Raw genomic sequence first — 12,594 nt, forward strand, 5'->3', positions numbered from 1 at the left:
GCATCACCATTTCCTCAGTACTTTCCCTGCTTGCAGTGCGAATTCACATGTTATCAGAACAAACTCTTGATGACAGAAATCTGTTTACAAGTTGAAATACCATTATAATATTTTTTCTGTATACATTCACAGCATACAAAGGATCAAAAAGCACTTCACAATTCATCTTGGGTCATGATTAAAACAATCGATTACCACATTTTAATCACGCTGGCATAATAACAGGGGGATGGGCACTGGCCCTTATACTTCACACCATCACAAGCCCATGTCCCTTGTGACCAACAAGTTCTTAAACAGTATGTACACATAAGGAAAAAAAAATGTTTGTTTTACATATAATAAGAGGCATGACAGTAATAGTTCACTCTCCTTTGATTCTTGTTCGGGCAGGATCAGAATTTGATGGTTTCCTCAGCATCTTGTATGCTCCCCGGGCCATTTTCACAAACCAGTAGACATTGACCGAGTCCAGTGCTAGACTAGCTACAAAGCATACCGCTGTCATCCAAATGGGTAGTCTGTTGATCCCACCTATAGCAGCCAAACACAACATATGGAAACATGTGCATGATGCCCATTTGTTTTTTATTCCATCTTTGCATACAAGTCATTCTCACTCTTGACATGAGCAATGATTATGACCACATCAAAATAGTCAAAGCTACCAGATAGTGAATGAATTCACAATCATCTCTTTACGCTGACTTCTATTTGCATGTGGCGCTATGTATCTTTATAAGACTGCTGATAAAATGCCTACTATTATCTATCAATCTGAAACATGGTTTTGCATAATCATGCAAAGGTCAAAAAAAAAAGACAAAAAAAAGCAGTGACATTTTTCATTTGAGAGAATATGAAGGCAGAAAGAGGATGGGCCATTCTGAAAATGCACAGCATGTGACGTCATCATTTAACCTCCATTACCTTTTTCCTTTCAACGGACTTTTCACTGACAAAGTGTCAACATTATAGTGACATTGAGATTTCACATATCCAACAGCAGTATCCATGATTACTCAAGATGATCTTTACACTCCCCATGACATACAAATTGTAAAATCAATAACAAAAACTGCTGCCATAAAGCTGAATGAATGAAGATGATTGATATTTTAGGACTACTAATTCGCTGAATTCTGACCCTCACTACTCACATTCCCAAATCTCAAATAGACAGACAGCCAATACGCACTACTCATAGCAACAAGTTTCAAAGAAAGTTTACAAATTACATATATATGTTAAATCAACCCAGATGAAGCCAATGCCACAATGGTATTTGTATGTACAATGTGCCTGAGGAATTTTGTTGAAAGGTCACTAAACTTCACTTCTTAGTCTGAAAATTTGAATGCTTGGACCAGCAAAAAGAAGTGATGGGACTACCATTGATATCACTGATAAAACTTACTAAAGCTACCCTATCAAACACAAAAGATTATCCTTGAAAGAAACAAACAAGAAGAGAAGATCGCCGAGAATCACGTGTACGAGTAATTAGATGCACATATTGGACACAGGATGAGGAAGTTCTGGCTATCTAAATGTCAGAAGATGACAGTAAATCATTCAATATGGTGTACTACAGGCACCTACACATTAGCCCCTGAAGACATGTGACCATCATGGGACTTGAGAGGAACTTCCTCAGTCTGTCCCTATGTGAGATTCACATGCACACTGCATTTAACATGACTCAAATCTGTACAACAATGACAAAAAGGCTTACCTTCTACAAAAAATGTTTTGAAGAGGATGTAGTAGTAGAGGGGAATGATTCCCACTCTGACAAGGAAAAAGGAGCCAAGCATGGCAAAGCCATTGTAGAGATATGTTTTGCTCTCTTTAAAACCAGTCAGTTGCAGCATCCACCTGCAAAATATAATTTAGAGAATATTATTTTAATAGGATAATTCCGCATTACATCCCCCATCCCTTCGCAGTCATCATATGCAACTGTACAATGGTGTATTTTCACATGTTAATTAATATACAAATGACGCACAGGTTTGAGTGCGTCAGTCGGAATTGTGTGCATAAGGTAACTAAGGAATGCTTAACCCACGAGGCGAAGCCGAGTGGGTTTAGGCTAAATTCCACAGTTACCGCATGCACACTATATTCCGACTGATGCACGAAAAGACATGTGCGTCATCTGATTTATAGAATGGTAATTTTCTTGCCAAAAACCCATTTTTCTATCGTGTTACCCGATGACAAAATTACTGGATGCATTTCCGTTTGGCTTGGCATAGACGAGAGCTCAAAAACCATGCTTCAATTTTTACTGGACGCACGGCCAGCCATGCATCAGTATACAAATAATGAATGTTTATGAGTGCAATGGACAGAATATTTCATGAGGTGAAAGATGAAATGATCCATTCAACGAGGCGCAGCCAAGTTGAATGGATCAATTTCATCTATCTTTCACCGAATGAAATATTCTGTCCATTGCACGAATGAAAAACATTTATTATTTGTTTTATATAACGCCTAAAGTAGATCCTTGTCATTTGATGTTTTATTAATTTAGAAACAAGAGAGACACTGAGATTGCGAGAGTGCTCACTGAGCGCTTTACGCTAGCACGCTGTCGCATACACACACTGCAAACGCAAGCGCGTTTAACACGCGCAGTGTGCCTGGTTCTCAGCGAGCGTGCAATGGAGCAAATCGTATGGATCCAAAATTGCACGGTAAATGGATCCACAATTGCATGGATGATGACGTCATAGTGAAATGGGCCGAATAATCAATGTCAAACAACCAATCAAATGACAAGGATCTCTTCTGGCGTTACACGATAAATACTGATGCATGGTGGTTTTAGCCAATAGGCGTCTTGTACTGAGTGCGCAAACGCTTGCTTAGTGCGCAAACCTTCGTTACAAGTACGCGTACTCTTGCTACAAGTGCGCGATAACATGTTTACCACTGTGACTCAGCGTGCGGCCAGTAAAAATCAACACATAGCTCTCGACCAATGAGATCGCAGGATTCCTGCTACCCATTCTGTAACTCTTTATGTGCCACGTTCGCACGCCTGACTCATTCGACAGCGTGCCAACTTCGCATATTCTGCTCAAATGCACAATCCCGCCCAAACTGATCGATAAATTGCCAAATGCCGTAGTACAATGAATGCGTTTCTTGCGATTCCATTCCTTTCAAATGTAGCTTGTATTTTATGTGGTGATTGACAATCAATGGGTATTCCCTACTGGATTTGCGAGTAAATTCTAAGTTTCTGTTACTGTTTTGTGTGCAAAAAATCATGCCTTTACAATAATGTAGCTGCTGGTGAAAGCAATCACAGGTTTGTAGTACAATTTATTTCAAAAACAAAGCGTGGTATTTTCTCTCCAACGTTACGCTTTATAATGTCCTGGGTAACAAAAATCTATAACAGCTTCACAGATCCTTTTCCCAAAGCATGACTGTGTTGCAGTCTCGGAATAATGTGGCACACAAGGGGTTTATACCATGGCACATAAAGAGTTAAGACTATGGAGGACCACAGGGTGTAAGAATGTAAGCAATATCCTTCTGAGCATTGTATTAAACTTTATTAAAGTGTTTCATCAACCTGTTATGAGTGAATATCTTTTCTCCTTCAATCCTTCACGTGTTTATTACAATGTGCAACATGCAAAAATTGAAATAAAGCAAAAACTGTTGCAGTTATATTTGTCCTAATCCCAGTCTTTATCATGAACATTATCTGTAACTCCTCAGCTATTCGCTCTCATAATTAGACCACTACATCAAACCATTTATCAAACTTAAACATTTGAAGTGCTCATTTCATAAACCTCTTGAAGTCAATATCCCCTCTTCATCGATCCTATCTGTGTTTATTGCAACACTGCAAAAATTGAAGTACTGAGTACAGCAAAATCAGTTGCAGTTGTTTGTGCATTAGTCCCTGTCTTAATCATGAGTATTCACAGTAACTCCTCAGAATTTTCTGATATTTTCTCTCATCAATGGATCAAACGATCAAAGCCATGTCTGCCTTCAACTAGAAATGTCGCTACAGCGACTGGTTATACCCCCGCCAAACAACATTTCATAAGCTTTGGTCAAAAAACTGAGGAAGTAGTTAAATCCGCAAGATCTTTCCTTGATCTTCTGCCATTAATATGCCGTTACCATGCCAACGTACTTTCGGGTACTGTCGAAAAATGCGTCTTGCACATCTACAACCAAAGGCACACATCTGTAAAAACTGAGGAAGTAGTTTGCAACACAAAATTTTCCATCATTTTGGCTCATAATATGTGAGCTGTTACCATGGCAACATACTTTTTGTCACTGTCAAGAAATGTGTCATGCTGACCTATATCCTAAGACAAACATTCAATATGAATTCCATGAGAATTGGAAGAACACTGATGAAGCAGTTTTGCCATGAAGCATTTTGCCCTATATTTTACCAATAACATGCCGTTACCATGGCAACACACTTTTTGCCACTGCGGAAATATTTGTCTTGCACATTAACATATTCAGATGAACATCTGTACCTAATTTCATAAAAATTGATCAAAAACTGTGGGAGGAGTTCGCGACGCAATATTTGTACCCATTTTTGCCCATAATATGCCGTTACCATGGCAACGTACTTTTGGGTACTGTCAAAAAATACGTCTTGCACATCTACAACCCAAGGCACACATCTGTGCCACATTTTATGGGAATCGGTTGAAAACTGAGGAAGTAGTTCGCGACGCAAGATTTGCAACGGACCGACCGCCCGACCGACTGCCAAACCGCCCGACCGACCGACTGCCCGACCGCCCGACCGACCGCCCGACTGACCGCCCGACCGTCCGCTGATTCCTATATACCCCCTTCAAACTTCGTTTGGCGGGGGTATAATAAGCTATCACCTATGACAGTTTTGTCTTTTTCTATTGGGAAGGTTTGTTCCCCCAAGTTCCATCCCAGTCAATTTCAAATGCTATGCAAACCCTTTAACATAAATTTCTATAAGATAACATACAACACGGACAGTGTAGGGGAAAGATCAAAGATTAATATTCTATACTTTGCCTCAAGAGTTTCTTGTTTAAACTATGGGCAGAGGAGACTCCAAAATAGGACTATTCACTGAGGGGTGAAGCCCCAATGTGAATAGTACTTTGGAGGCATTGAGGCCTATAGCTTTAACCAGAAACTCAAAATTAGGCAGAGTATATTTGTTTTATATTTTGGATAACAAAAAAAAGAAAAAGAAAAAAGAAGGGGAAAATATGAGGTGAGAAGTAGTGTGGTGGATGTCACAATTATTTTGTTAGAAATTGTTAGAGTGATGGTATGAAGCAGTGCACAATGTCAGAATTCCTTGGCGATATAACAATTGTTTGGTTGAATAGAAATTGCTACATTTCACAATGTGACACGAAGCAGCTCATGATACCAGAATTGCTTTCACATGTCACAACTGCTTTTTGATATCATTTGACAAATAGCACTATTTGGAAAATGTCGTCATAAAAAGTGATGTCATTTTGCATATGGTATGCCATGGTTTATCGAGCATGCCAACATTCTGACAAAGCTGAAAATACCTAGAGATAATTCTGTGAGGCTCTTTCAATCACTGAACGATAAATTTTTGATCCGAAATATAAAATACAAACTCACCTGAAATTAACACATGGTGTTGAAAATTCTGCAATTACTCTCGCATTGGCAAAGAAAGTGAGAGGACCATATACCTGTGGAATGTAATTAGAGAACGGATACCAAGATGTATAACATCTGTAGCATATGAGTACAATGTACTACAACACACTAGAACTGTTCCAAAGACACCCTCCCCCCCCCCCCCCCTCAAAAAAAAAAAAAAATGAATAAATAAGATCAAGGTAATAATGATAATGATACCAGTACTGCTACTTATCATAAACTACGATGATAATGACAATCATATACTGTAAAAGTGGATATTTTCGCGCGACTAATTTTTCGCGCTTTGGCCATGTCAGAAGACTTTCGCGTGTTTTTAATTCCGCGGAATCAAGACATCAAGTACTGGAACATATGGCATGCAAAAATATTTGCGTGCTTTTATTTTTGCGCTAGCTTCTCGTTGTATTGCAAAAATTTCCACTTTTACAGTATATTAACTACTACATTGTACTACCTATCGTTATCATCATCATTATTACCATCATTAACAATGACTACGATACTAAGAATGAGATAATGGAACCTGGCAATGTAACATTTAAAGTTTTAATGACAAAAACAAAAATAAAAACAAACATGGTGTAGTATTAGCTAAGGGTCAAACAAGAAGTTTATGTGCAAATCCATATCATGTTAAAGTTGTTGGCTTTGATGATGAGACTTTCATCACACGAACAATGATAGAGGTTTAAACAAACTCATACCTAACGTAAGACATTGTGGAATTGCAAAGTTTTATCTGTTTTCATGAGACAGATGATAGCTACAGTCCACATTTCCTTGTGCAATTGGAAGAGGTAATGATGTATCACCTCACAAGTCTCCCACTGACCTGTACATACACCTTCATTTAACTTTCTTTACCAGATGTGACATTAGCTACTGTAAGTATGAGAAGTGTGTTGCAGTTTTACACTTTACAGTGATATGGGGTTGTGGGTGTTGTGTAGAAATCCATTGGAGATATGTAAGACCATGATATCATCACCTCTTTTAATTTGCATATCGTGGTTGCAGCCAATATCACTATTTAATGAAAATGTGTGAAACTTAGAAATTCCTTACTTTCTTATTCTTTGTCTGATTCTGATGAAATTTTCCATTCATTTATCTGATTTATTATAATCAAACTTCAACACGGTAAAAAGTTGGCAGTTTAACCCTTTGAACCCGAATGGCCGGTACACCGGCCTCGCATCATGTGTCTTCTTTTTAGCTCAATATGACCTCCTGCATTACCCTATTTTCGATCAGGTGATCACTAACGGCAATAAGGCGTAGTTTTTGTGCATTTTGATCACAGACAAAATGGGAAAATGGCAAGAAAAACATACACAGCTGAGGAGGCTCTTGCAAGGGAATATTGAGAGAATCCACAGAAAACATTGATGACTCTGAATGTTGTCAAGGTAGTGATTTTGAGGACGAAATTGATACAGGGGATGACGTTGCAGCGGGTATGTTAATGGATTTTTAGTGGTTCGTAAGCACCTCCCAGCCTGGGGCAAGCAGGGGAGATCATAGTCAGTGCGCAGATGGAGCAAGTGGCCATGGCCAAGATGGTGATGGTCACAGCACAGCGAAGGCACAGAAGAAAATGTTAGAAGAAGGAAGTTTTCTTATTCTAACTTGTCAGCACATTCCTTCAAATATGATAATCATTATATCTTTATGTGTTGTACTTTTTATAGTAGACTAATAGAAAATTTGTATAGAAAATTTGTGATTTTGATTTGTTCAAATTCAGACAGCTATAATATTGACTTTTATTCTGACTTTTGTAAAAATAAAATATGGAAAGTATGTCAAATAATTCAGGGTTCAAAGAGTTCATGGTAACATGTAGGATTCTGCTCTTCTTTGCTAGTCTGCCACAGTTCCGGTAAAGTTTATGATTGTTTTCACCAAAATCCAAATTGTGCTTTTAATCCTTCTTCAGTGTTCCTCTCTTCACAGCACTAGAACTTTTAACAACTTGGGATTTGAAGAATAAAGCTAAATCAATCTTCTGTCTCACGAAGCGAGGTAAACACTCGCTTCGTGAGACAGAAGATTAGCTTTATTTCCTACAGTTACTACCACGATGATGAACATCTTCCGCACTATTGAACTTGGGATTTGCCTACACTCGGTTGGTCATGTACTGAACTCTGCATGTACTTCACCACATGAATGGACATGCATTTGTAATTACCATATAAAAACTTAATATTTTGTACCAATACTGTTCACATAAGTTCCTAGGGGTGCACACTGTAGGTCAATTCCACGGAAAGGTTGCATTTTATGAAAATCAAACTATTGAGTATAGATGATTAATGAAGCCTAATTAGATGATCTGATATTGTTTACTCAAAGCAGCCTTTCACAACGGATATTTTGATACCTCATTTGTGAACATCGGTGAACATGGAGTGGAGTTATCTCCGAAAAACCTTCATTTTTCATGAAAATTGCCAATTTTTGCAGAATTTGTGTATCATTTCTGATACACTATTATGACCATAATACAGCTTGTGTAATTCTCAGATGGCTTATTTTCTGAATGTTCTTTGGTCATAGATTGGTTTTATGATGTTCTAGAACTTGTTCTGGCATCAGTAAATATCATTCTCTCAATCTCAAAATGTGGTAGTTGATAGCGTCCCATAAGTCACGTTTTTGTGTCCCATCAGTCACAATGGTTTTTCCTATCCTGCTGCTGTACCAATGAGTAGATATTCATACCACTTGGCTCAGGGTAAGCGCCAACCCTTTGCTACATTCAGGAAAGAAAATATCTTTCCAGAGACTCTGTGTGTAAGAATATTTCAGAACTTACTTTCCCATGTGAAAAACGGTGGTCCTCAAATGTCCCATAAGTCACGACAGCAATTTTTCGTTGCTGTACGTAATGCAATGACACTTTTCAAACTAAGTATGGTGTTTCCATAAACTGTGATATGATGGATCTAACCCTGCACTGAGAAAAATGCATTTAATGCAACTATTTTCTCAAAATACTGGTTTGAAATTCCCAAAAATTGTCACTTTGTCCCATAAGTCACAATGGAATTGACCTGTAAGCATATGACCACCACAGTAGCCAGAACTTTCCACAGGAACTACATGAGTAGTGGCACGTGAAATGAAAGAAACAAACATTATCAGGAAGTCAACATATGTGTCCTTGCAGTACCCTGACCTACAAAAGATCTCTGCCATGTGGCATACCATTTACTCTACAATAGTACAAGGGTGAATGGTCTCTCACATTACAGCTTTGCTGTACAAGGCAAACAAAGTGGCAATACATGGCCCTAGAATCACTCTGCTCCAGGCAGGTTTTACCATGCAGGGGATATGTCCTCTTATCACTGAGCAATGATCTTTACTGCACACAGAAGATAACTCAGTCTGGGTTAAGTCAATAAAAGACAAATGCAATCCTATCTTTAGCTATAAGAGCTGGCCTATCTTCAGCTGCCCTGGACAGATATTCTTCAAAAAACAACAAAAGCAATTTTACTGCTGTGTAATTGTTTCAGTATCTCCAACAGGCCCAAGAATAGCTAGCTTTGATTAATGATATGCAGCTTTTGTTTCTTTGCCCACTATGCACTCAGTGCATACCAAATCAGTGCAAACCAAAACTGCATGTCCAATTTTTATTATGTGCCACAATCCTGTATACCATATTCTCCTGTGGGAGAAGACCCCCACGAATGCTCTGCCCACTGGAGTACAATACTGTATATGTGGTCTGTTATCACATCATCATTTTTAGTCGATCTCTGACTAGTTTGCATTTAACTAACCCACATGATATTGTACTATGACTTTGACCTTGATGATGACCCCTGACCTGTGTCTCATATGGCAAGAAAAAAAAAACAAACCAACCCCCCCCCCCAAAAAAAAAAAAAAAAAAAAAAAAACCAGGAAAATCTCAAAGAAAAAAAAAAAGTAGTACTGTTCCAATTCAAACCTACAATATGTGTGTAATTTGGCTGAATTCCATTCATTGCAATACAAGTGATAAAATTCAATAAAAAATTCACCTAGGTCTATTGTTCTACAGATCAATTAAAAAAAAATGAAGAATTATCAGAACATGACATATTCATCGTTCTGTAAATCTTACGTATCATTATACGCTTGAGTCCCTCCAAGATCTGTACCATCAATACATGGCACACACCAACACACAGAGTGAAACCTGCTACATTGTCTGATTTCTACTTGTAAAGAGGCAGCTGTCTCTGTCATGAGGCATTTGTTTTTAGCTGCTGTTCTGATAGGAGGTTTTTTTTATGTCAGTGTGTTTGAAATAAAAACCTTTTGTGTTGAGTAAATTGCAATCTCAAAGTGATCTAGGTTTATCATTTTCTCATTAGTGGGGCGATATTCATAAAGTTCTTCATGAAGGTAGATGGATCATGCTGTGACTTACCATGTTTGCCAGGTACGCTAAAACTACAGCAAGATGATGTACGATGTAGAACACTGAGTCTTTCAATGGGAATGCATAGAGAATGATGACCAAATCTGAAGAATAAAACAGACAAGAGGAGTGATTAAAATGTTTTTTTTTTGGTCAGAATTTCATGGATGAATAAGCCTTGTATGTGGTTTATGAGAATAGTCATCACTAAAACATATTCAAAAGGGGCCTGAAGAAGCAGTCAGTCCGCAGCGCGAGCGAAAACGCACGTATTTATTCAAGTCGTATGCACAGCTGAGCGGTGCTTGCATATGTAATGAGCAGATACATAGTCATGAATAAATCCGTGTAGAACAAGCATTTCTTGTCAGTTTTCGACACTTTTAGTATCGACTGAAAGAGAAAACATTAGCAAATATGCTCATGATCAAATAAACTGAAAAGAAGAATATAGAATATCAAAATCTCTCTCGAAGTTTGGTATTGTATTCAAAAATATTCCTTCACGTTTGATGCCAAAAAACAAACCTGAAATCTTTCATGCCCCTCTAAAATATGGTGAAGACTATGTCCGCTAAAGTATATAGTATCACAATAAGGGCACGTTTTCTCATCTTCATTTCAATACGGGTCAGGAACTAGCAAAATTCAGGGACATGTCTAGCGTCGAGTTTAAAAAGATTATCCTCGCGTTCGCACCGGAATTCCGGGTCTGTGATTGGTCGAAATCTGTCGCAAGACGCGGTGTGTCGCATTGCGTAGTATCCATTGGCTGCTGACTCAATGCTGTGAGTTCAAAAACTACATGTATGTATCAGATAAAAGTGTCATTGACATGAGTAATAGCTGAATAGTGTACAATTGAGTTGGAGGTAATTTGAAAATGAAAGCCTAATACAGTATATTAGTTTCATGAAATCCATGATTTTTTTAAATGTTAGGTTCCAGATTGTGATGGAATTTTCACTCTCTATACAAAACTTGAACTTTACACAGGAACCAATGATGTGTATGTGAGTGTGCACTTACAATGACCCTGAACAATGGACCTGGCTACCACCTGTCCCGAGCTCTGCTGCAAGGCACATGAATGCTTTATCAATTATTCATGTGGATTGCCCTGAGCACTGCTAGTCTGAATTCTTGACACAGGGTGAAATGCATGCACATGAAAGAAGTAAGCACATGTTTCCATGTGCTTGCACACACCACATTTCAGAATGAACAAAGACTAGCTGCGATAGTGGAATTCCTCATGAAGCATTCCAATCCTGCTCATTGTCCACAACCATTGTCTGGGTATCAACAACACACTCCACGCGTATTCATTCACTACCCCACTTCCAGTAAGAAAACATAATTTGCCTTGTTTTCAACAGGAAAATTCACAACCTTAAAAATGGTGCCCCTCTTCGTTTTTTAATTGATCATACTCGCTCAAGTTTCACGATTGTGAAATCGAAGAAATTACGGAGATCTATTTTCAATACCAGTCAGGAACTAGCAAAACATCAAACTATGATCTAAAAGCTTCTTGAACACTGACAAAATAATTGTTTACTTTGATGCTAAAATGGACTACTATATTGAGATCAAAAATAGGGAAATTAGGTATCAAATTAATGAGCATAATCAGCTCTATAACTTACCCAACCATCCTGGGTCAAACAATGCACTGCGAAAGCTATGAAAGCTGTTGTTGCGACCTCTGCAAAAACTCTCGCAAAGTATCGCGAAATCTCGTCAGTCTCAAGGGCACAAACTGCGCAAACGTGATTCTGAATAAAATTGTCGTTCATGCCTCATTATCGCACGCGCTGCGGACTGACTGGAAGGCTCACAAATTTCTCTCCCCCGTTAATGCCAAACCTGCCCAATTCTATCTCCTCCCCAAGATCCACAAACCTGGCTATCCTGGTCGTCCCATCCTCTCTGGAAATGGTTCCCCAACAGAGAACATAGGATCTCCCTCTTTGTTGATCACCACATCAAACCTCTTGTCTCACTCTCACCCTTCTACATCCATGACACACAAGACTTTCTCAGGAAACTCAATGACATCAAGGACCAGATACCCGAGACTGCAATCATCGGTACTTTCGACGTCTCTTCTCTCTACACCAATATTCCCCATGATGAAGGCATCCTAGCTTCGTGTGAGGCTTTGGCTTGCAGCAGCCATTCCAACCCCCCAATATCTGACATCAAATCCCTCATGTCACATGTACTGACGAAAAACAACTTCACATTCATGGACAAGCACTACGGGTACCTACAGGTATCTGGCACAGCTATGGGTACCAGGATAGCTCCCTCCTTCGCCTGTCTCTTCATGACAAAGCTGGAGCAGCAGATGATAGATTCAGCCCACTGTCATCCATGGACTTGGTGGCGCTACATCGATGACATTTTCTTCATCTGGACCAGGGAGGAAGAAAGCCTCCACACTTTCAGTGACCACATCA

The 12,594-nt window shown here is 38.8% G+C and overlaps 1 protein-coding gene across 1 annotated transcript in view; it reads right to left on the reverse strand.

The window, feature by feature from the left end:
- Positions 1–364: 364 nt before the first annotated feature.
- Positions 365–12,594, reverse strand: part of LOC139710229 (TLC domain-containing protein 4-B-like) — a 31,491-nt gene continuing 19,261 nt past the window's right edge. Inside the window, exons 5-8 of the mRNA XM_071622159.1 lie at positions 10,139–10,233; positions 5,659–5,732; positions 1,736–1,878; positions 365–534 (exon numbers count right to left, since the gene is read on the reverse strand). Of these exons, the coding sequence (XP_071478260.1) occupies positions 365–534; positions 1,736–1,878; positions 5,659–5,732; positions 10,139–10,233 (482 nt within the window). The remainder of the gene's footprint in view (positions 535–1,735; positions 1,879–5,658; positions 5,733–10,138; positions 10,234–12,594) is intronic.

Source organism: Diadema antillarum, unplaced genomic scaffold, assembly GCF_040938485.1.
Source record: "Diadema antillarum isolate AM-2024a unplaced genomic scaffold, OU_Dant_1.0 seq00001511_RagTag, whole genome shotgun sequence".
Lineage (NCBI taxonomy): Eukaryota > Metazoa > Echinodermata > Echinoidea > Diadematoida > Diadematidae > Diadema > Diadema antillarum.